The sequence below is a fragment of the Palaemon carinicauda genome, chromosome 33 (genome assembly GCF_036898095.1).
Source record: "Palaemon carinicauda isolate YSFRI2023 chromosome 33, ASM3689809v2, whole genome shotgun sequence".
In the NCBI taxonomy this organism is placed as follows: domain Eukaryota; kingdom Metazoa; phylum Arthropoda; class Malacostraca; order Decapoda; family Palaemonidae; genus Palaemon; species Palaemon carinicauda.
In genome coordinates, this window is record NC_090757.1 from 20,388,436 (window position 1) to 20,412,433 (window position 23,998).

The window sequence follows — 23,998 nt, forward strand, 5'->3', positions numbered from 1 at the left end:
TACAATATTCTTGATTAAAGTTAAATTTTCAGTACTTTCCTTTACCAAATATATAAATAATTTGTAACTGAATATTTTGAAGACATCAACTTTTATTAATGTTTTTAAGAAATTAACATGAATCTACAAAAAGATATTGTCTGTATAACAGCATTCCATAGTTGAAGGAAAACACAAGATTGAAATGAGCTATAGCATTAAGAAAACACTAACACTGATGCACTTAAGCCATACCACTACATATTTGTTAATAGTGGAAAAGTAACTAATAGGGATGAAATAATGATTATTGTGATGGGCAATGAAAAATAGTACAGCTAGTTAATGGGTCCTCTGACTGGCCATAGAGTACTGTACCATATTGGATCTCTCTCTTTGGTTATGGCTCATTTTTCCTTTGTCCGTACATACTGTACACTGAACAGTCTGGTCAATTCTTTTCACATTCTCTTCTGTACTCGTACACCTGACAACACTGAGATTACCAAACAATTTTTCTTCTCGTAAAGGGTTAACTACTACACTATAATTGTTCAGTGACGACTTCCCTCTAGCTAAGGGTAGAAGAAACTACAACTATAATTGGAAAATCTATGGTAAGCAGCCTTGGGTAGTGCGATAGCCTTTGTACCATGGTCTTGTACTTCTTGGGGTAAAGTTCTCTTGCTTGAGGATACACTTGGGCACACTAATTTATCTTGTTTCACTTCTTGTTTATTTTTTAGCTTCTTATTTTAATGTTGTTAATATTCTATTTTAATAGTTCATTACTTCAATTATATTTATTTCCCTTCCTCATACTGCTTTTTATCCCTGTTGGAGCCCTTGGGCTTATATCATCCTGATTTTCCAATTATAGTTGTAGCTTAGCTAGTAATAATAATAGAAATAGCAAAGAAAAATGGTTGCATTTTCCCCCACCCAATACTTGGGTATTCTGTTGTGATGACCGTAACTCAATGGTTGGTATTTCTATATGAATATGCTAAAGATCCACTTAAAAGTTTAAAAATAACTATTTTTTTTTTTTTCATGAAACCTACTGAATCCACATTTGCAGCGGTGAAAGTCCCCAAAACTTAAAAAATTTTGCCTTTCAGACTGAAGAGGAGAAACTGCTTGTTATTGCAACTTCTGGACTAGTAAGTAGTAAGTACAAACTATTCTATTAATAGTTAGTGTAGACTGTATGTAAAAATACAAAAAAGATGAGAGGTAGCACTGTACTGTATATGATAATGAATTTGTATGGGAAAAAAAAAAGTTATGCTATAAAACTCTTGTTTCATTATAACCCCATCAATCACACTGCCCAAATTCTATTTTAAGCAGAAGATAAAACCATAGAATCCAAAATTTTTTGATAACTTTGGAACTATTGAAGAGTTATATTGACAAGTGGAGATTGACGGTCAGGAACTTCACATAAAATGTGTTTAAATTTTTAAATTTCTTTTTAAAGCTATCAAAGAAGAGAGGGTTCTCATTTGCAAATTTTTACTCTTTGCCAGCTTTTCTCCTGAAACCTACATGCAAGTTACATGTCTTATCCAATAAAGAAAGCATTATTGGAGATCTGCTTCTTCCATTGGCTTGTATCTTGTACTCCTCAATGAATGTCATTAAGTTCTCGTGGTGCCAAGATGTTTATTTTCATCCGTTCAAGTTCATCCATTGAAGTTATTAAGGTAGGAGCAGTTGAAGGAACATTGGTTTGGTTTTGACTATTGACAGATTTTGTTTATGCAACAGAGTATGGATTAAATTTAAGACTTACAGATAGCCAGCCTTACTATCATGCAGTTCATTAACCTGTCTAAAAGATGCAATTGGCAAAAACTGAATGTCAAGATCTTAACAACCAATCCTAAAGGAAGGCATGGCCACACCCAAAGGTATGTCTGTAGACGTTCTTGAAGAGCCATGGCCATTAAGGGAAAATGTGCGTAGGATCAGGGAGTCCTGCAAAGCAGATTACTGTCTCCAAATTGAGCTATAGAAGGGAATACAGTATAGTACAACACAAGTTCATTAAAGAAACTGAAACTAATAAGAACAAGAGTTCCATTAAGGGAGATTGAATCTTTCTGTATCTCCTCATAGCAAGTAACTTAGACCTGAGAGGACAGCTTCATAACCCTTGGTCACTGAAACAAAGTTTATTCTGATGACATAGATATAAATATGAAGGTAATTATGGGGATAGATGAGTAATCCCAGAAAGTACTGCCAAAGGTTGGAAATTGAGACTATAAAATTAAGCTATGGTTGCATTAGTATATCTAGAAAAACACGGTCTCTAAATCTCTTTCAATATTCTCCAAGTGTGAAGACAAAGCAGTTTGGAGTAGTAGTGCAACTTTTTAGTGTGATGTCAAATGTCTCCTCCCGGCGCAAACTCTTATGATGATCTGTGATCCAATTCTCCTGCAACAATAATGGGCAATCTGAGTCACCTATTTGCGATTGGAAGGTGAGTTTAGCCAATGTGTTTTGCATAGTCAAACAGGAGGTAGGCATTGGAAGGAGAGTTTAGCCAATGTGTTTTGCATAGTCAAACAGGAGGTAGGCATTGGAAGGAGAGTTTAGCCAATGTGTTTTGCATAGTCAAACAGGAGGTAGGCATTGGAAGGTGAGTTTAGCCAATATGTTTTGCATGGTCAAACAGGAGGTAGGCATTGGAAGGAGAGTTTAGCCAACAACTACATGTCTTCCATAATCATAACATATCAACCCAGGAATGCAGAATTACATTTAATTCCAATATCATTGGATCTGGCAGTGCTAAGCAGTACCTTGCAAACCTGTAAATATAATAACTATTCTGAATGTAGGACCTCCTACCCTTAGCTCAGAATGTCTGCTATGATACGGCATCTTTCTGAAACATATATTGGTCTTTTGCAGATAGTACTGATTAGTGCCCTCAATAATATCACCACCATATAACGCTTAACTCCAGACCTTATTCTCCTTTAATTCTCTATGCAGGAAAATGTTCTCAAGATGTATATCGTAACTCAAATGGCCATTCCTTCCAATAACACAACAACCACTTCAGAGGACTAAAAGATCAACTTAAGGGATTGTATGTTTCACAACTGGCCACATGCCTGTCACCTGATGACTGCAATGTGTCCCTCTAAACTGACTGGATGCACAACTTCTGGAGGGATAAGGATTGGAGAAACTGCTACTGACAGGTGACCAGAATCTTGCAACCACTGAAAGCCCTTCAGGAATAACAAACTATGACCAAATGAATAACTGGGAGACAGTAGAAAAGAATTTGGCAGTTTTATTTGAAAGGACCAACTTCTCACGGAATGTAAATTTCCCCAACTTGGCTGGTGGACGGCAGTCTTATGATGGTCAAAGTGAAGGCATTTTTGTTTAGATTTCCATACCCATATACGTGGTCTTTGCTAAAGGAATCGACTCGGACTTCTCTTCATTGATGTGAAGGTAAAGTCTCTGACAACCTAGAGCAAATGATTTATTACTACCGTCATGTAATTACTTCCAATGCTTTATATAAGATTGATTTACTAATTCTCCCACCGATGCCAATAGCCTAGGTGAAGACTTATAATGAAACTGTACTGTATATACTGTATACCAAAGCATTGTTTCAGGTGTTTTAAGCTATGTTGAAGTCATTGGCATAGCTGGAAGAGAATTTCTTAACAAACACATAGTGAATTCACAGAAGCCAGGGAGGTTTAAGACAACCGACACATTATCAATTGTTACACCTGATAGTGTTGATGGATGTCGAACAGGATGTAACATCACAACCGGATAAAGCAAAGAAGGAAACTATGACATCAGCCTGCCATGCGGTAAGCTCCTACTCACAGCAATTGGCTGGTACATGCTGTACTTGGAGATGGAGGAATAGGAGCCATGGCTGCATCCAACAAAGAGCCTGACTTTAGGGTCTCTTCTGACCGAATGGACATGTGGCTACAATGACAACTAATCTTGCTCAACTTAAGGATTCAACTGTTGAGTACAGTTCCTAAATTAGCAGAAATTAACAATGCAAGTCGCATTCCACGGACAAAATCCCCTTCAGAACACTCCTTTGGGGAAGAATGTGTACGGACTACCACAGGAGTGGGGTCCACAAACAAAGGCACACTTCAGAGAGTCATAAAAGCTACAAGAGGTTCCAGGGAAAAAGTGGAGGCAAAATCAAATCAACTGGAGACTCAACAATGACAGAAGCCATGCTATCATACTATAATATATTCCAAATACCACAAAAAAGAATTTGAACAGTTCTTTTTTCTTAACTTGACCAGTGGTTGGGTGACAGACTGAACTGTCAACACTAACTGCAGAGTAACTTAGTTGCTAGTTAGCCTGCCAAAACTATTAAGTAAAAAAATTTACCAGACACTTACAATACAATATTCAAAATAAATCATAAATTCAAGGTAACCGCAAAATTACGCCAATGATAATCATAGGAAGTTAGCAAAAGATAAATAGCAAAGATTAAAGCTATACAGTATAAAAAAATACAGTAAACAAAAGTGAGAAACTACAGTATTTACAAAAATAATAATGAACTGAATATCAAATTACTCCAAGGGGGTTTAAAGGAAAATTACTATAGATGATGGCTGATGCCTGAAAACTGAGATTGCAGAGCAAAAAATCTAGGTAGACTCTAGTGAAGCATTGTCAACTGCACGAAAACAAATAATGAAGAGGATACTTTGTACCTACAGGTTGGGAAAGAGGTTACTGTGCCAGAAATATTGGTCTCTTGTATAGAAGATGAAATTTAATATCACAAATGCAGGAACAGTACGATTAGTGGAGTTGCGATAACAAATGACAATATGGCAATTCTACAACTAACATTAAATTTCAATACTGTATATTTTTACAAAAAGAGAAGATTTAAAAAAATAAATTTAATGAGGCAGCTTTGAGGTCAAAAAAATTAGATAGGTCATATCATTGATGTACCAAAAATAAAAGATATACTGTTATGAAATGGTGCACTAAAAATTCTGAACAAAGGTTTGTTGAATAGCAGTGGGAGCCTAAAATGGAAAGGATTTTATTTTTTAATAAACCAGCCAACCTTGAATAGCTAAAAATCTTGTAAATAAGAAATTTTCAAGGGTACTTTATGGACATCATAATGTACATAAAAAGATTTACAAAAGCATTCACTCGACTAATGGTAAGAAGGCATACAGTACTTAAATAATCAGAAGTAGGCTAGAAGTATTAAATGAAAGCCAGAATAAGAATTTAATTCATTAGGTTGACCACAGAGACCACCCAAATGAAGACAAAGGCTGTAGTGCTTTCTAGCAATCTAACCATATCACTGTACTTCAACTACAGAATATAAATTGTTCAACAAACTGAAAACAAATGAAGCTAAACACTGAACACAGATGGAGATAGTAAGAAAAGGTAGTACAATGCATGTGTTGTCTCAAGCAATGAAAATCTAAGCTCAACATAAAAAAGGTAAAACAGAGGTGGAAATAAATGAAAATAATTAAAATCTTTAGCGAAGACTCACTAGTCAGTACAGTAGAATAGTTGAATGAAAGGAACTGCATTGAAAATTTGTCAAAATAAAAGATAACAGGTATTGTAAGCACTGATGAAGAACACAAGGCTGCAAAATAACACCACTGTTAATACAGTTTCTCAACTTTATCCACTTTTTGGATTGCGTGTCTTGCTATCATTGCTTACATAGTGTTTAGATACTGTAGTAACAGAGGGGGATTATTTCACAAGATATTAATTATTTATAAAATATGCTAAAAACAAAAAGAAAATAACCCAAATATAAATAAATGTAGGCTACATATTAATAAGAAGAACCAAGGGAATTAAAACATCTGTAGTAGAAAAGCAGGATGAAGGATAAGAACTCCTGTCCATTCCTTGCAATGGATGTGGGATAAACATGCTGACACCACCGGGACTTACTCTTCCATTTCAAACCAAAATCTTATTACGCAGAGCAGAAGAAAGCAGCAAAAGTAGCATAAGGACCACCAAGAGTAGGATGCTCTCAAGGCTACAGCTGCTAATATGAAATATGTAAAAACCAAACAAACCATGAGAGATTTACAAGTGCTAAACTGAAAACATACATATACAATTAGACAATAAAAAATACATGCAAAGAATTGTAAAGTATATTTACACACTATAAGAAGTTATAAAGGATAACAGAGCATACTGTATATTTCTGCACATAAGACTACTTTTGAATACTAAAATTCACCTCTAAAAATCGTCTTTTCTTATACTACCATTCTAAAATTAAACATTGAATTCAAATTGATGTTTATTCGGTAGGCTATCCTCAACCTCAAGTCTATTAACCACTGACAACTTACATGAAAATATTCACATTATGAAATAAATTGATTAGTAGTACAGTATTCCTAACAATTTCCAAACTTATTCAAAATCTCTTTTAGTAAATATAGCAGAATTAATATGTTATAGACAAACAATTTTCAAACAGTTGTTTACTAAAAGTAATTTGTGTCATTAGTTATCACTTGGATATGTAAATGAGTGTCTTTGTTCATTGTAATTGATAATAAAACAAACAAAACAATGGTTTCCCTTTAGATGACGTGTAAGAAAAGCTTGATATAAAATGAACTTATTTTGATTATTTTGAATTTTCTAATTCAGAAAGTAAAACATTTGTAATAACATCAACTTTACATAACAAATATTACAAAAGCTAGCCTATTCACAGATGGCTTTGTAACTTAACAAACACTAGTTTTATACTACAGATATGAGGGAAAATTATTAAAATTTACACCAACTTTTTACCTCGTTTTATCTTAAGCGAGTCTTATACGTGGAAATATACAGTTCGCGTTAAAAAAATTTGCTTTACACTCGCGCATCTAGATATTACTTATGCCTAAACAGAAAGATACGCTATGAAAATAAGTGCTGAATAGCTATTGAAGAATGAGTACAGTATTGCTATAACTAATTTATAAACAAGACCTCCAATAAGAATAACACTGTTTCAGAACCAACTAATGAAATTAATCCACCTGCCTGCATTGATAGGAAATGGGGAGTCAGTATAAACAAACAAGACCAATTTTCCAATAAATCTTCAAAAACAAATCAATATAGGAGCGAATTTCCTTCCTACTAAAATGATCTGCCTCAACTTATTACTAGAACAATCTACCTCAACTTATATAGCAATCCAAAATGGTACTAGACCAACTGATCCACTGGTCCCTTAATGTATAAAATTATGAGACCCAGAAAGATCTCTGGGTCTAGAGACACAGAAAGCATATCCTCCAGCAATTGCATCCAGCAATACATACTCCTAATGACCTCCCTGGTTATCAGGATTGTTAGCCTGTTAGGCAGGAAAGAAAGCTTACAGCACTTTGTCAAACTGTAGCTGGATCGTGGATCCTGTAAAAGATAAATGGCAATAATTCCTCCAAGGTCCAAATAATAACTGCCACACCTTAGCAACTCTCCCAAATTAATCTATCCTGCAATAGCTTTGCCTTCTCCTACAGGGTATCCATGGATACAACTTCGGTATGTTACCTCTGTGGCGAGGGACATCTAATGACTGGATTTAGCAGGGAGAAAAGTGTTGACAACAGACTGATGCCCATCCTGTGGGTTCAGTCTCAAAATGGGCATAACCCATCATGAGAACTTATGTTAATGCATAGATCTTTAACTGAAGGGAGGCATATCTCTGATCCTAAATGGTTTGGGATGTTGAAATACATATCCTATATATCCAAGCAGGCTGACATGTCTACCCTGCAGATGAATATCCTTATCAAATCTTAATGTTCCCATCTTGAAGATGGTCAGCTTCACAATTTTGTTTTTCTGGCGACTTAGTTTAATGACTGGTTTCCATCCTCAAAAGATTTTTGTGAAACAACAAAGGGGGTTGGGGCTGTACAACAGCGGCAGTAAACCAGACAGATTTCCTCAACTATAATCCTAGATTTCTTCAAGTTGCACCTTTATTCTCTGATAAGAGACCAGCATCTAGAAAAGCTAGATGAATGGGTGCTCCCCGGAAAGAAATCTTATCATACACCATACATATACCAAGGCACTTCCCCCAATTTTGGGGGGTAGCCGACATCAACAAATGAACAAAACAAAAAAAGGGGACCTCTACTCTCTACGTTCCTCCCAGCCTAATAGGGGACTCAACCGAGTTCAGCTGGTACTGCTAGGATGCCACAGCCCACCCTCCCACATTATCCACCACAGATGAAGCTTCATAATGCTGAATCCCCTACTGCTGCTACCTCCGTGGTCATCTAAGGCATCGGAGGAAGCACCAGGGCCTACCGGAACTGCGTCACAATCGCTCGCCAATCATTCCTATTTCTAGCACGCTCTCTTGCCTCTCTCACATCTATCCTCCTATCACCCAGAGCTTCCTTCACTCCATCCATCCACCCAAACCTTGGCCTTCCTCTTGTACTTCTCCCATTCATCACCTTTAGCAGACAGGCATTTTCCATTCTCTCAACATGGCCAAACCACCTCAACACATTCATATCCACTCTAGCTGCTAACTCATTTCTTACACCCGTTCTCACTCTCACCACTTCGTTCCTAACCCTATCATATCTACTCGAGATACACCAGCCATACTCCTTAGACACTTCATCTCAAACACATTCAGTTTCTGTCTCTACGTCACTTTCATTCCCCACAACTCTGATCCATACATCACAGTTGGTACAATCACTTTCTCATATAGAACTCTCTTTACATTCATGCCCAACCCTCTATTTTTTACTACTCCCTTAACTGCCCCCAACACTTTGCAACCTTCATTCACTCTCTGACGTACATCTGCTTCCACTCCAACGTTTGCTGCAACAACAGACCCCAAGTACTTAAACTGATCTACCTCCTCAAGTAACTCTCCATTCAACATGACTTTCAACCTTGCACCACCTTCCCTTCTCTTACATCTCATAACCTTACTCTTACCCACATTAACTCTCAACTTCCTCTTCTCTCACACACACTTCCAAATTCTGTCACTAATTGGCCAAGCTTGTCTTCTGTGTCTGCAACCAGTACAGTATCATCTGCAAACAACAACTGATTTACCTCCCATTCATGGTCATTCTCGTCTACCAGTTTTAATCCTCGTCCAAGCACTCAAGCATTCACCTCTCTCACCATTCCATCAACATACAAGTTAAACAACCACGGCGACATCACACATCCCTGTCTCAGCCCTACTCTCACCGGAAACCAATCACTCACTTCATTTCCTATCCTAACACATGCTTTATTACCTTTGTAGAAACTTTTCACTGCTTGCAACAACCTTCCACCAACTCCATATAACCTCATCACATTCCACATTGCTTCCCTATCTAACTCTATCATACGCTTTCTCCAGATCCATAAACGCAACATACACCTCCTTACCTTTTGCTAAATTTTTCTCGCATATCTGCCTTACAGTAAAAATCTGATTCATACAACCCCTACCTCTTCTAAAACCACCCTTTACTTCTAAGATTGCATTCTCTGTTTTATCCTTGATCCTATTAATCATTACTCTACCATACACTTTTCCAACTACGCTTAACAAACTAATACCTCTTGAATTACAACACTCATGCACATCTCCCTTACCCTTATAGAGTGGTACAATACATGCACAAACCCAATCTACTGGTACCATTGACAACACAAAACACATATTAAACAATCTAACTGACCATTCAAGTACAGTCACACCCCCTTCCTTCAACATCTCAGCTCTCACACCATCCATACCAGACGCTTTTCCTACTCTCGTTTCATCTAGTGCTCTCCTCACTTCATCTATTGTAATCTCTCTCTCATTCTCATCTCCCATCACTGGCACCTCAACACCTGCAACAGCAATTATATCTGCCTCCCTATTATCCTCAACATTCAGTAAACTTTCAAAATATTCCGCCCATCTTTTCCTTGCCTCCTTTCCTTTTAACAACCTTCCATTTCCATTTTTCACTGTCTCTTCAATTCTTGAGCCAGCCTTCCTTACTCTCTTCACTTCTTTCCAAAACTTCTTACTCTCTTCATATGAATGACCCAATCCCTGACCCCACCTCAGGTCAGCTGCCCTCTTTGCCTCACGTACCTTGGGCTTTACTTCCACATTTTTCTCTTTATATTTTTCATACTTCTCTATACTATTACTCTGCAGCCATTCTTCAAAAGCCCTCTTTTTCTCTACCACTTTTACCTTCACTCCTTCATTCCACCATTCGCTGCCCTTCCTCATGCTGCCTCCAACAACCTTGTTGCCACACAAATCACTTGCAATCCCAACAAAATTTTCTTTTACCAACTTTCACTCCTTCTCTTAATTAACAGTTTCTCTTACTTTCACTCTGTCATATGCCATTTTCAACCTTTCTTGATATTTACTTTATACCGCCCCGTTTTATTAGCTCTTTAACCTTCACTAGCTCCCTTTTACATCCTCTACTCTATTCCCCCACTCTTTTGCTACAACTAATTTTCCTTCCACCAAAAAATGATCAGACATACCATTAGCCATACCCCTAAAACACATGCACGTCTTTCAATCTTCCGAACATTCTTTTAGTTATCAACACACCATCCATTAACGCCCTTTCTACCACTCTTCCATTTACCACTATTACCCATGTATACTTGTTTTTATCTTTCTTTTTGAAAAAGCTAGAACTTATCACCATCTCTCGCTCAACACACTTATCTACCAGTCTCTCACCACTCTCATTTTCACCTGGTACGCCATACATCCCAATGACACCTACCTCTCCAGCGCCCACTCTAGCATTCAAGTCGCCCACGACAACTACAAAATTCCTTCTACCCAGTTCTTCTACACATCTAGTCAATTCATTCCAGAACTCATTCTGCTCTTCTTCACTTTTCTTACAACCTGCCCATACGCACTGACTAAAGCCCAACATTCCCTACCCAACCTAACCCTTACCAACATTAATCTAGATGATATCTCCTTCCTTTCCACTATTTTACTTGTCATCCATTCACTTGGTAATAAAGCCACACCCTCTCTTGCTCTTCACCTTTCAATCCCAGACATTTCACCAAACATCATCATAATAATAATAATAATAATAATAATAATAATAATAATAATAATAATAATATTATAGGGTGAAAAAAAACAGACCATAAATATGGCCTTTTTATGGAGCCAAAAAAGCCAGTTAGTGCTAAGGTGCAACTGGGGAAAACCCAGCTATAGTTCTATGAAGTTTAAGTCAAAGGAGGTTGAACACTAAGATGGATGAAAAGATGCAGTTTTGGAGAGACGTATAAAAATATAAGGGTCAAAATTATGCTGCAAAACCCTTTAGTAACGTCTACAATGCATTGCATGATGTCCTTAGACAGGTGTTTTAACATTTGCAGTGTGTTATACAGAATGCATTGTAAATGTGCTAATTATTCTTCAACAACTATAAAAATTGCCTAGAAAAATGATTTCAATGGAAAATGTTAATCTTTGTATTCTTTCTTTTAAAATTAATTTCACATTTAGATAGGAAATTGAAATTGAGTAATTAGGTTTTCTGATGCAACTTTGAATGTTTATTCTCCACATAATAGAAAGGAAATAATCTTTTAGATTTTAACAAATGAAGGACAGAAGAGTGATCACAACAATAAAAGAAAGGGTATCCAGCCCCACCGTCTCATTTGCATCAGGCAGCCGTGGAAAAGAAGGTAACACTGGCATGTAACTTGTGACATATGTATCCAAAATAACCAAAAAGAATAGTCCTCAAATAGTTAATGAGAATCAAAGTTGGAATTACAGTGAGATAGATGTTTAACTTTGCCACAACAGGATGGTAGGGAACTGGAATCTTATGAAATATGAGAACACTTCTATACAGTACACAGACATGCAAAATGCATGCATCATGTCTTATAAACACCCACAATAAATCATTCCAAGATAGTTTTTAAGAAATTATATATCAAGCACTTTAAGAGAGTATAATCATTATACAACAAATAGGTCATTTAACAACTAAGATTTCTGCAGAATTGATCCTCCACTACAACTATTGCCTAGAACAACGAACTAATTCAAGGACATTATCCTTCCCAAATTGCTTAACAAAAAGAACCAATATACACCTAATATTTAAGTTTAAAAAAACATTTACTTAACCCATTAGCCAGAGTTCTTAAAGGTGATAATTTCATTCAATTTAAGTCGACATACAAACCTTGTGATTTACGGTAGAAAGCATTCTTTCCTTCTATGGGGAGTGGATGGGCCTCTGTGTTGAATACCCACTCGTCCAAACTCATGAGCGCATCATCAGAGAAGATCAAATATAAATACTGTGGAAAAAGAATAAAATACTTGGTGACCAGATTTAGACCATGTTATTATCCTTATTGGTAAAATCTAATGTACTTACAAAAATAAAACCCACTAGTTTTGATTAAATGAACCATCGAAAAAGTTAATACAATGAGGCCATGATCAAAGTACTTGGGTGTGCAAAAATACTAATTACTCAGCTGGAAATTCTTACTGTTCTAGTTACATGTCCTGTAAACCATTTCCATACATGTTTGGGCAGCAAGCACTAGTGTATATTGATAATACTTTCTACCAACCATGTTATGTCAGTTATGAAAAGATATATTATACTTATTCTAAAGAGATTGGAGAGAGAGTGTGATGAAAAGCCGAGAGATGATTGATTGATTGATTTGAGATTTTCTGGCATCCTGACATCTAAGGTCATTGACACCAATATCATTTATTATAAATAAAGAACAAAAGAATATTCAATTAAAACTATAAAAGCAAAGATGTCATTTTAAAAGTTACATCACTTTCAGAAGACCTGCTTCTGAAGTAAAGCTAAAATTACTGTACAACTAGCAAGGTAGGAAAAATCATGCACGAATCTTGGCAAGGATGAACCGGCCATCTTCACCTCAAGCCTCAAACAGATATCTAATTCTTTCACTACTATATAAGGGGTATTCGATCAACAAATGTCTCAATGTCAAAGGTACCAAACAGTCATCGCAATATGGCTGGTATTGGCCAGTAAGCAGAAATTCACGTGTCAACCGAGTGTGACCAATGCGGAGACGACAAAGAGTAGTATCCATCTTTCGGGGCATGTTATACTTCCAAAGAGATATAACATTTGTTATTTCTCACATCTTATTTTCAACTAAACTATCCCAATGCTGTTGCCAATTATAAGAAAGAAAATTTTTAATGTTGGGTTCACAATCATCACAAAGAATGGGATACCTTCTTGGTATCAAACTTCGCTGCAGCATTCTTTGCCAGTAAATCTGCCTTTTCGTTTCAAGACACACCTATGTGTTATACCTCTCAGTCCAATAATAAAAAGCCATTCTAAAATCTTTAAAACTTAAGGGTTACTGGAATTAAAAACTTCTAAAGCTTGAGGGACATTCCTTGCATCACTAAAAATGGTAAAATTACCTCCCTCCTCCAAAGCTATGCCATATAGTTCGGCAGTAAATATAGAAGCTGTTAGAGGAAGTGCACTTTTTACAATTAAAAACATTACTAAATACTCTAAATCCAATGCCAGCTTTGGATTTGGAGCCATCAGTATATATAAAAGTCAATTCTCTATGTTCTGCAACATGTTCCATAAAAAAAGAGACTTGGCTTCTAAGGCAGTCGTATTCTTTTTAACTTCAATATAATATTTACAAAAAGGTACCTCTGGTAATTTCCATGGAGGCATTGATGATACCTTAAATGGAAGCACCTTACTTCTAATCATATCAAGACTGAGTGTATCAATGGTTTCACCTCAAAACCATAAGGTCGAGGAGATTTGGGGTGCAAGTCAAAGTATGTGTGCTTTACAAGGCTTGCAGTCTGACACGCTAAAGAATTAAGAAGTGTTTGTAACCTAAACCAATACCGAATAACAGAAGACTTTCGGTAAAGGTCTAACGGCAGTTCTGAGAGAGGAAAAAGCAGGATTTCAAAAGGGTTGAATTTGTACTGACCAAATTTTCCTTTTGAGACATGTTGTATAGCAATGCATAGAATATAGAAATCCATTTTTAATGGTATCTGTGGACTATGAAAAAGCCTTTAACAGTGTGCACCGGCCGATTTTGAGAGTCCTGCATTTTTATGGAATTCCTCTTAAATATGTAAATTTAATTCTGTTCATGAGCATAGCAAGTGCAAAGTTAATGTTTATGAAGTCCTATCAAATGAATTTCCAGTGAACAGTGGAGTTCTCCAAAGGAATGTGTTGTAACCTACAGTATGATGTTTATACTCCACACAGATTTTGTAATGTGTAGAACAGTCAGAGATGGTGGAGAAGGATTGGACTGGATTGATAATAAAAAATTAGCAGACCTAAAGTACACTGATGATGCTGTTCTTATTAGCAGAACACCACAGATTTGCAATGCTTGCTTACAAGAATGTATGAAATATCACATGAAGTTGGACTCAGGATAAATAGAGGACAGACAGATGATGAGAACGGAGTATGTAATGGAAGATGAAATATCATTGGAATGAGAAAGGATTAATGAGGTAGAATCATTTAAGTATTTAGGAACCATGATCTCCAATCATAGTCTTTAGAAATAAGTTTAGTGAATGATTGAATAAAGCTAATCAGACAATGGCTAGGTTAAGTAAAATTTGGAAATCAAATCGCATGAAATTACATTATAACAATCAAACTATAGATGAGTTTAGTGAGATCGGTGTTACTATATGGACACAAATCATGGTATGACAATGAAACAATTTCCAACAGATTTAGTAGATTTGAGAACAAACCCCTCAGAAGGATATTGGGAGTTGAATGGCAGGACAGGATTAGAAATGAAACAATAAGAGATTACTCGAGTGCCATATGTGGATGAGGAGTAGATGGAGATAATTTGGGAATGCTCTTTGCACTTCCCAAGAAAGAGTGATTAGTTCACCAAACTTTTAACTCTGCTCCACAAGGCACTAGAAGAGGACAGAGGACTATGAGGCATGAAGTAGGTGATGGATGGAGAAGTATTGAATTAAAAGCTGATTACTTGTGAAATGACTACACAAGATTTCTGTCATTAACCTATTTTGTTAGTTGTAATGCACCCTAACTTCACCTCCTAAGACATCCACAAGTTTTCTGAAGAGGAGTAAATGTATGCCACTTAATTTCTAAGGGAAAAGATAAATTCTGAGGAAAATAAATAGAAATGTGCACATTACATGGGTGTACGAGTAAATCAATCTTCAATTTGTACTGTGAGAAAATGTTGAACTTATCCCATCTGACCTTGGAATACATGAAAAATGTAAATGTATAAATGTAACGAGACAAGTTTGAAAAATAAGAACTGAAAAGGAAGATCACTTAAGGGGACCGTCCGCTATGGTGTTTGACATAACTTTCAAAATTCGAAAATCGTTTTATTGTTTCTATGTGTGCAGAAACATATCGTCATGCTCTCCATGAGTTTCAGCCAATAATTTTTACAAATAATGAAGATAAAGCGGTCTTTAAATAATGACTTCCTTACAGCGTCACCTGCATGACTGATTTTGAAAGAAGCGTCTTTGTGGGTTTATTTTTTGCATATAAATAGCGACTTTTTCACTTGTGTTTCCAAATCTCTTACATCTGGCAGAGATGGAAGGCATTGGTAGAGGGTAGGCTAACGCAAACTATGATCTACGAGAAGACTAGCCAGAGTTTCCAAAGACGTATAGAAATATGTTGCATGTGTTTGTTTAATTGCAGTTCGTATGTATATTGTGTTTTCACAACATCCTTTTGAACTTTATAGCAAGGCCAATGTTACCCAAGTCAAAGAAAGAACAAAAAGTAAGCAGAGAGCAACCAAAAAGAGAGGGAAACATGAAGAAGAAGAAGACGAAAAAAAATAAACTTAGGGTTTAAATACCTTATTTAGGGAGCCTTCATGTAGGAATAATCAATAAAAGTACAAAGTAAGGTTATCATAATAATGTTATCTTGATTTTTTAAAGGAAAAAGCAAAAACTTACAGCAAATCTTTGGGAGCTCATAACTCAGAAAAACTCTTATTCATAGTTAAGATACATTTTTTCTCACTTATTTATTGTTCGATTTGAGAATGATTTAATTGAAAAGAGGAATAAAAATCCCACAATTTTTTGTAACAGAATTTTGATTTTCCCTTTTCTCTTTTTTCATGATTATTTTACGTCCAGACAAAGAAAATTAAGAAAAAATTCATTAAAAAGAAAGGAAAATGAAAAATCTGTCACACAGAATTATTCAATTTATAAAGAAGTTTTGATGGTATGATTTTCAATACAATTGGTGTCATATTAGTGGAGAAAAATTTACGTAAAATGTTTTTTAAAATCATGATTTTGGCTGATAAATCAAAAAGTTTTTGATCAAATGACTTGAAATTTTTATATGATGAAGGTATTATACAGTACAGAATATGTCTAAAACATATATAGAAATTATGTATTTTGAATCATTAGAAAAAAAAATTCAGGACATAGCGGACGGTCCCCTTAAATAAGAAAATGTAAATATTATAGAAATCCATATTGATAGAATTAATACTAATGCTAATCATTGAACAAAATCAATTTGCCTGCCATTTACAGAGCATTCGAAATCAGTTGGCTCTTTTTTTCATACATCTTTCATGTTAATGTTCAATTAACCTCCTCAAATTTACATATCAAAATGATTCTTGATTTGTAAAAGAAAAAAGAAAAAGAAAAATGGAACTTTACTAATCAAACTTATTTCTATACTAACACTAGGAGATAACATGTTAATGAAATTGGGACCATCTTCCTCTGTGACAGAAACCTCAGAGAGCTCCTGACACAAATAACTTGGTGGGGAGATAACCTTTGTTGCCAAACCTATCTTCGTTTCCTCTCCCTGCTTACCGAAGGAGGAGGAGAGCGATCTATCTTGGCTCGCTTCTTACGATGAGAACGACTTCTATCCCACTGGGAGGATGCCCACTCCCTACAACACACATGGAGAATCCACAGATCTTTTTCCTTGACATGATGGTCATACCTGTGGAAGATCCCCTTCTACCCGACTCATATAGGTTCCACAAGGGCCATTATGACCTAGGCAGGAACGCATCGAATTTGACATAGTCAAAAAGCACACACTCTAATTCACAATCAATGGATAGGCAAGTAACAAGCAATGCCAAAGACAAAAAAAACACAAGCACAAGCATTATAAGGGCAAAGAGCAGGCGATGCGGTTGCCTGATCGTAGGAGTGAAGGCAGGGATCTCTGACTATCTCCACGGCCAGAAGTGTTGTGGGTAAGCGCCTGATACAAGCGAAACCTGTCATACGCACCAGTTGCCCAGCAACGCAGCATGACGTAATCTACCGATTTCTTTTTTATTGTCTGGATGTAGAAAACGAAACCAGAAATAACCCCATTAAATGACTCGGAAGTTTGTTTTCGTGTAGTAATAAATGATATTCAGCAAAAAAATGACTTGGTTAGCCATCGAGGTGCTGCTAAAGCTCTTTCAAAAGAAAGACTTCTACAAAATGAGCAATGTAGCTGCATTTCTAACATCATGAATCTTAATCTTCAAAGCTTCTATTTTGACCCAATTTTTTATGAGTTACTGTGACCAAACTTAACAGAAATGACACGGCACTATGAACAGAGGACGATTTGGAACTCTAATCCTACAAATAATCTCAGGATATTACCTCTAATGTCCATAATTATGCCCAAATAATAATGAACGGCTCTTACTGACAAAGAAATCTACTTTTTGGAGAAATGCTTTCATCAATTTTAAAGAGAAAATAACCTTAAGCTCCCCAAACCTATCTTAAAAGATACTGCTTGTAGATTATGATACAAAAAGTATTTTAGTCAAGAGATCTTTAAGCCAAAGATTTCCAACGGTTCAAAAATCGAACCTTTTAAATACTGTAAACCTACATCTGAAATTTAAAAAATCTACCTGACTACTGGAGGTTCTCCAATTTGAATTTTTGCAACAAAGTAAGAAATAACTGAATCCTTTTCTCAGATAGAAAAACCTGAAAAAAAACTGTTGCTATTATCATCCCAAATAAAGTCTTCTGGATCGGAACCGTAAAAGTTTTCTTCTAATTGACTAAAAACTCAACTGATCCAGTAACCTGAGCTACCTCATTTGTTGAACCAGAATCCTTTTCAATGAATCATTCAAAATGAAGATAATTGTCAAAGTATAAAAGAATTCAAACCATGAATTCTTCACTGAAGGGCTACGACCTGGGAAACATGTGGCCTACCTTGGTTTGCCCTCAGGGCACGTTTTCCCCCGCTAGGCCTACCACTATAGAAAATGGGAGTAGGGTAAACTACACAAAACTCTGGTCGTTTGAGAGGAGGTTCCAGGTAACTCCTAATAAAGTGTTTCGAGGTAAGTCTCTGTGTTGGAACAACCAAGAATTCTTCACCATTTCGAGATAGGGGCCATTATTGTAGTGAATGCCCGAGGGGCCATCCTCTGACCAAAATATAGAAACTTTAATTGGTAAACCTCTGACCAATGATGAAAGACAGTATTGCCTCAAATTGACATAAATCAGAATATCGAAATATGCATCCGAAAGCTCAACAGAAAACATCCAACTTTCTCCATATTGCCCTCAGAACTGTTGAGGGGGCTTTCATCAAAAACTTTGTGAAAAATGTAAATTTGATGAGGGCCAAGACATCTAAAACTAGTCTCCAACACCCTGAAGACCCATGGAACATTATTTGAGACCTCCTGTAACACATCTCTCTGTAGAATGTTTACAATTTCTATTTAAAAATCTGAACCTTTAGCACTTGCTTTACTTACTTTACTTTGATGGCTGCTTTTCCAGTCCCATACAGCAGGAGAACCCCACTCTCTACAGGACCTCCGCTGTCATTTTACCTCTTGTTCGTTCAGAGTATTTAACGTTTCATATCGCGTATTGTTCATTTACTGTTAAATCATCACTGTTGTAAGACTGTTGAAATAAGAAAGTCTTCAGTTTCCTCTTGAAAGCCTTTATGTCTTCAATAATTCAAATGTTTCATGGGAGCTTATTATATAGCCTCGGGGACACACATTTAAAGGCTCTGGAGCCTAAGGTAGACATATATCTAGGTTCCAACAGTTTGAAGCCATCTGTAACTATTCTCGTGTCGACATGATTTGTTGGCTGCGCAATATGTAGCAATTCTCTCAAGTATTTTGGATGACTGGTTCTGATAACTTGGTGGGTTACTGTACACATCTTAAATTCAATTCTCGCTTTAATCGGCAACCAGTGTAAATCAACTAGCATAGCTGATATGGCAAAGGCTGCTTGGTCAAAGCAGGATTGGAGGTTAGAGGAATATGGTAACCTCCTTTGACTAAAGCTAACAATCCAAGATCCAGATGAAGGGTTTCCCGAATATGATGAAAGTGAGAAAGTCTTCCTTCTATTGTACTTTGCTGGGAAGGACCATCATAGCCTTCTTCTGTAAGATCTTAGAGTCTAGTTGGCAATCCTTCTAGCGCCTGTACTGGAATGGAATACTGACGTTCTACCTCTGGTAGGTAAAAAAACTCCTTGGCATCTGGAATGTCTACTGGCACAATTCCAAGGCAGACAAAGCTGCTGGCTTAAAGGTGCAAACTTGCATATTCCTATAAAAAATTTGAGTCTTGGTATCAACTTGAGCAACAATTCTATCAATTTTGCTTATAGGCCTAATCTTCTCTGGATTTCCTCCTGAACTTTAACTTTAGGTAAATTTCCTTTTGCACAATGGTTGGCAACCATTGAAAAATACTTTTCCAAGAGAGGAACAGCAAGGCCTTTGACCTCCTCACAATATTGTTCCTGACATAAGATGCAAGGAGAATGCAGATTGTGATCACCCAGAAACAACTCCCTTGGACAAACTAAGCAGTAATTCCCAACAAATTCAGAGGAAGACACCTTAAAAGGCACTAAAACAATAGATTCTTTAATATATAATCTGGAAGACAGTGTGACAAACCAAATCTATTAATGCAAGTGTATCTCATTGTTTTATTAGTTGAATATGTCTATTGAAAAGAAAGATGGGAAAATTTTTAAATTTTAGGGGAAAATGTAAGTAAACCAAGCTTCCAGAGAAGCAGCAAGATGAGCATCAGGGAAAAAATAAAACTTACAATAATGAATTTGACCTCCACCAGCAAAGCATAAGATTAACAATCTGTGCTATATTTGTAACAGTGCTCGATTCATTTTCTACAATAAAAATAAACATTTAGAAGGTATGGTCACACTAGAGTTCCTTTTTCCCAATAAATATCAATACAAACCTTCAATAATTAAACTTAAAAAACTATGACTACAAAGACAATATAACAGAACAGTATTTCTTTTATAACAATGCATTTAAAAAATCATTCATATTTGTTAAAAAAAAACTTGCCAAGTTTGGATACATTTGCACACATGGCATGTTTCTATATTTTCCCATTAACTGAAACAAATTATCATAAAAATAAAACTAAATCATTACAACAATGCAAACTAGATAAAGTATTAAAAATTCTATATATACTCCTCAATCTTCTTAGGAAAATATAAACACTTTCTAAGTAAAGAAAATGAACATCCAAACTTGTCCAACTTCTTCTATGTATCAGCTTCATTATAATGGGCGTTTTAGCTCGACTATCTTCCAAGATATGATTGTAATTTACATTTTTGTATGCAATAATTACATAGAGTAACTGTTGGGTGTGGAATATCTTGAACAATCAAGCACATGATATACAACATGGTTTTTGTTGCCTACGTTCAAGCCCTCTTGACGATAAAAAGTTTTAAAGTAACAATGGTTAACCCTTTTACCCCCAAAGGACGTACTGGTACGTTTCACAAAACCCATCCCTTTACCCCCATGGACGTACCGGTACATCCTTACAAAAAAATGCTATAAAAATTTTTTTTTTCAAATTTTTGATAATTTTTTTGAAAAAATTCAGGCATTTTCCAAGAGAATGAGACCAACCTGACCTCTCTATGACAAAAATTAAGGCTATTAGGGCAATTTAAAAATAAATAAAAATACTGCAAAATGTGCTGGGAAAAAAATAACCCCCTGGGGGTTAAGGGTTGGAAATTTCCAAAGAGCCTGGGGATAAAAGGGTTAATATCTTTACCTTAAATGTTTCCGCAAAGATGAAACTCTGCTGGACGTCGTCTTTCTGGGGAGTTTCCATATACACATTCTGGATGCCACTGAAGCCTGCTTCTACTCGGCAGTATTTCTCTAATGCCTGTGAAACATCAAAACATTCAATAGCTCGTTTATTAAACAAATTCAATCTTCAAACAAAGCATTAGAAAAATAACAAATTTTAAAAGTAATTTGTATTTTTCCTAGCTATACAAGCCCAGGTCCTTTATATAGGGAGATAAGTTCAGCGCAAGCTAGAGTAGAGGTTTAATTCATTAATGAAATAGGGGGTGCATGCAAGCAAGTAGCCCTGCCCCAACACCTGTTAACGAGTCTCACTTTGACATTTCGGCTCCAGATTGTGAAGGTAGTTGAGGGGGGAAGATTAACTTAAAAGACTTAAGTTTGTATAGCTAGAGAAAATACAAATTACTCAAAAATTTGTGATTTGTTCCTACGTAAATACAAAACTTCATTGTTTAAATAGGGAAATTCGCTGCTTTGTAGGTCGTTAACACCCATAGAAGAGAACTGATTGGTTCTTTTTCTTCCCTGGAAATATCAGTCTGCCTGGGCCAAAACAAGTAAAAGAGATGACTCCAGCAATGTATCTATCTCTACTGGGGATGTGAAGACTGATAGGGCTTGAAATATCCAAGATGAATAGTACAGTCAAGTAAAAAAACCCTTCCACTCAAGGGGAAATCAATTCAGCATATACATTGTTTTTGATGATCGATGGGTTGGTATAAAGTCTGCTATCCACCCTCTCGTTATAGAGGACGGGAGAGAGATTACTTTAGGATTAAAAAATGGAGCTCAGAATTGTAACTTGCCAACATCAAGTCAGATTCAGCATGTATCGATTGACTGCTTCGTCCCCAAGAGAGGGGACAGAAAAGAGGAGCCAGTCATACAACCATTCATTCCGGAATTCATCTACTTCATCATAGACAGGATGCTTCCTGTCCCATATGGAAGCTGAAGTGGCTACACAACTACTGAGCAGCCATTACATGACCAAGCCCAAAGGTATGATAGGTAGCAGGTTAGATCTTACTCTCAGGTTATCACTAATTTTCCTTTTGTCTACACATACACCGAATAGTCTGACTTATTCTTTACATTTTCCTCTCTGTCCTCATACACCTGACGACACTGGATTTACCAAACAATTCTTTTTCACTAAAGGGGTTGACTGCAATGTAATTGTTCAGTGACTACTTTCCTCTTGATAAGGGTAGAAGAGAGACTTTAGCTATTGTAAGCAGATATTCTAGGAGAAGGACACTCCAAAATCAAACCATTGTTCTTAAGTTTTGGGTAGTGCCATAGCCTCTGTACCATGGCCTTCCACTGTTTTGAATTAAAGTTCTCTTGCTTGAGGGTACACTTAGGCATGCTGTTCTATATTACTTTCCTCTCTCTCTCTCTCCTGTTTTTTCAAGTTTTTATAGTTAAGGCAGTAGTAAAAAAATAAGAGGGTTGGGCATGAATGTAAAGAGTTCTATATGAGAAAGTGATTGTACCAACTGTGATGTATGGATCGGAGTTGTGGGGAATGAAAGTGACGGAGAGACAGAAATTGAATATATTTGAGATGAAGTGTCTAAGGAGTATGGCTGGTGTATCTCGAGTAGATAGGGTTAGGAACGAAGTAGTGAGGGTGAGAAAGGTTGTAGGAAATGAGTTAGCAGCTAGAGTGGATATGAATGTGTTGAGGTGGTTTGGCCCTGTTGAGAGAATGGAAAATGGCTGTCTGCTAAAGGTGATGAATGCAAGAGTTGATGGGAGAAGTACAAGAGGAAAGCCAAGGTTTGGGTGGATGAACGGAGTGAAGGAAGCTCTGGGTGATAGGAGGATAGATGTGAGAGAGGCAAGAGAGTGTGCTAGAAATAGGAATGAATGGCGAGTGATTGTGACGCAGTTCCAGTAGGACCTGCTGCTTCCTCCGGTGACTTGGACGACCTCGGAGGTAGCAGCAGTAGGGGATTCAGCGTTATGAAGCTTCATCTGTGGTGAATAACAGGGGAGGGTGGGCTGTGGCACCCTGGCAGTACCAGCTGAACTTGGTTGAGTCCCTTGTCAGGCTGGGAGAAACATAGAGAGGAGAGGTCCCCTTTTTTGTTTCATTTGTTTGATGTCGGCTACCCCCTAAATTAGGGGGAAGTGCCTTGGTATATGTATGTATATGAAAGATCTAATTTAATGTTGTTACTGTTCTTAGTATATTTTATTTTGATTATTAATTACTTCTCATAGTTTTTTATTTCCTTATTTCCTTTCCTCACTGGGCTATTTTCCCAGTTGGAGCACTTGGGCTTATAGCCTTGCTTTTCCAGTTAGGCTTATAGCTTAGCTTGTAATAATAATAATAATAATAGTAATAATAATAATAATAATAATAATAATAATAATAATAATAATAATAAGGGACTCGTGGGTATACAGGCATACACAAAAGGTGGTTTGGCACTTCCAAACCAGAGCCTTCAACACCCGTCTGACTGGAAAGTTGTTCTTGAAGGCTAAGGTGGGGGCCTATACCCCGGCTTCATGAGCTCCTAGCTAGAACCTCAATAATTCATCCTTGGTCATTACCAGCTGTTGCCAGAATTTACCCCTACTAAAGGACAAAAGCTTGTACCCGCATAGGAACAGATTAGTTTTATAATAAAATTGGAAAATTTATGATGCGG

The 23,998-nt window shown here is 36.5% G+C and overlaps 2 protein-coding genes across 3 annotated transcripts in view; both read right to left on the reverse strand.

Annotated features, from left to right (window-relative positions):
- Nucleotides 1-23,998, reverse strand: part of Mpv17 (Mitochondrial inner membrane protein MPV17) — a 509,363-nt gene that overhangs the window by 387,884 nt on the left and 97,481 nt on the right. The window lies entirely within an intron of this gene.
- The window catches only part of alpha-Man-Ia (alpha-Mannosidase class I a), an 89,651-nt gene that overhangs the window by 14,576 nt on the left and 51,077 nt on the right, over nt 1-23,998 (reverse strand). The window contains exons 7-9 of one of the 2 annotated variants that reach the window (XM_068356804.1): nt 21,283-21,399; nt 12,297-12,414; nt 7,200-7,458 (exon numbers count right to left, since the gene is read on the reverse strand). In XM_068356804.1, coding sequence (XP_068212905.1) covers nt 7,421-7,458; nt 12,297-12,414; nt 21,283-21,399 — 273 coding nt within the window. In that variant the 3' untranslated portion in view covers nt 7,200-7,420. Of the gene's footprint in view, nt 1-7,199; nt 7,459-12,296; nt 12,415-21,282; nt 21,400-23,998 lie in introns of those variants that run through there. The other variant, XM_068356805.1, reaches the window with a different exon arrangement.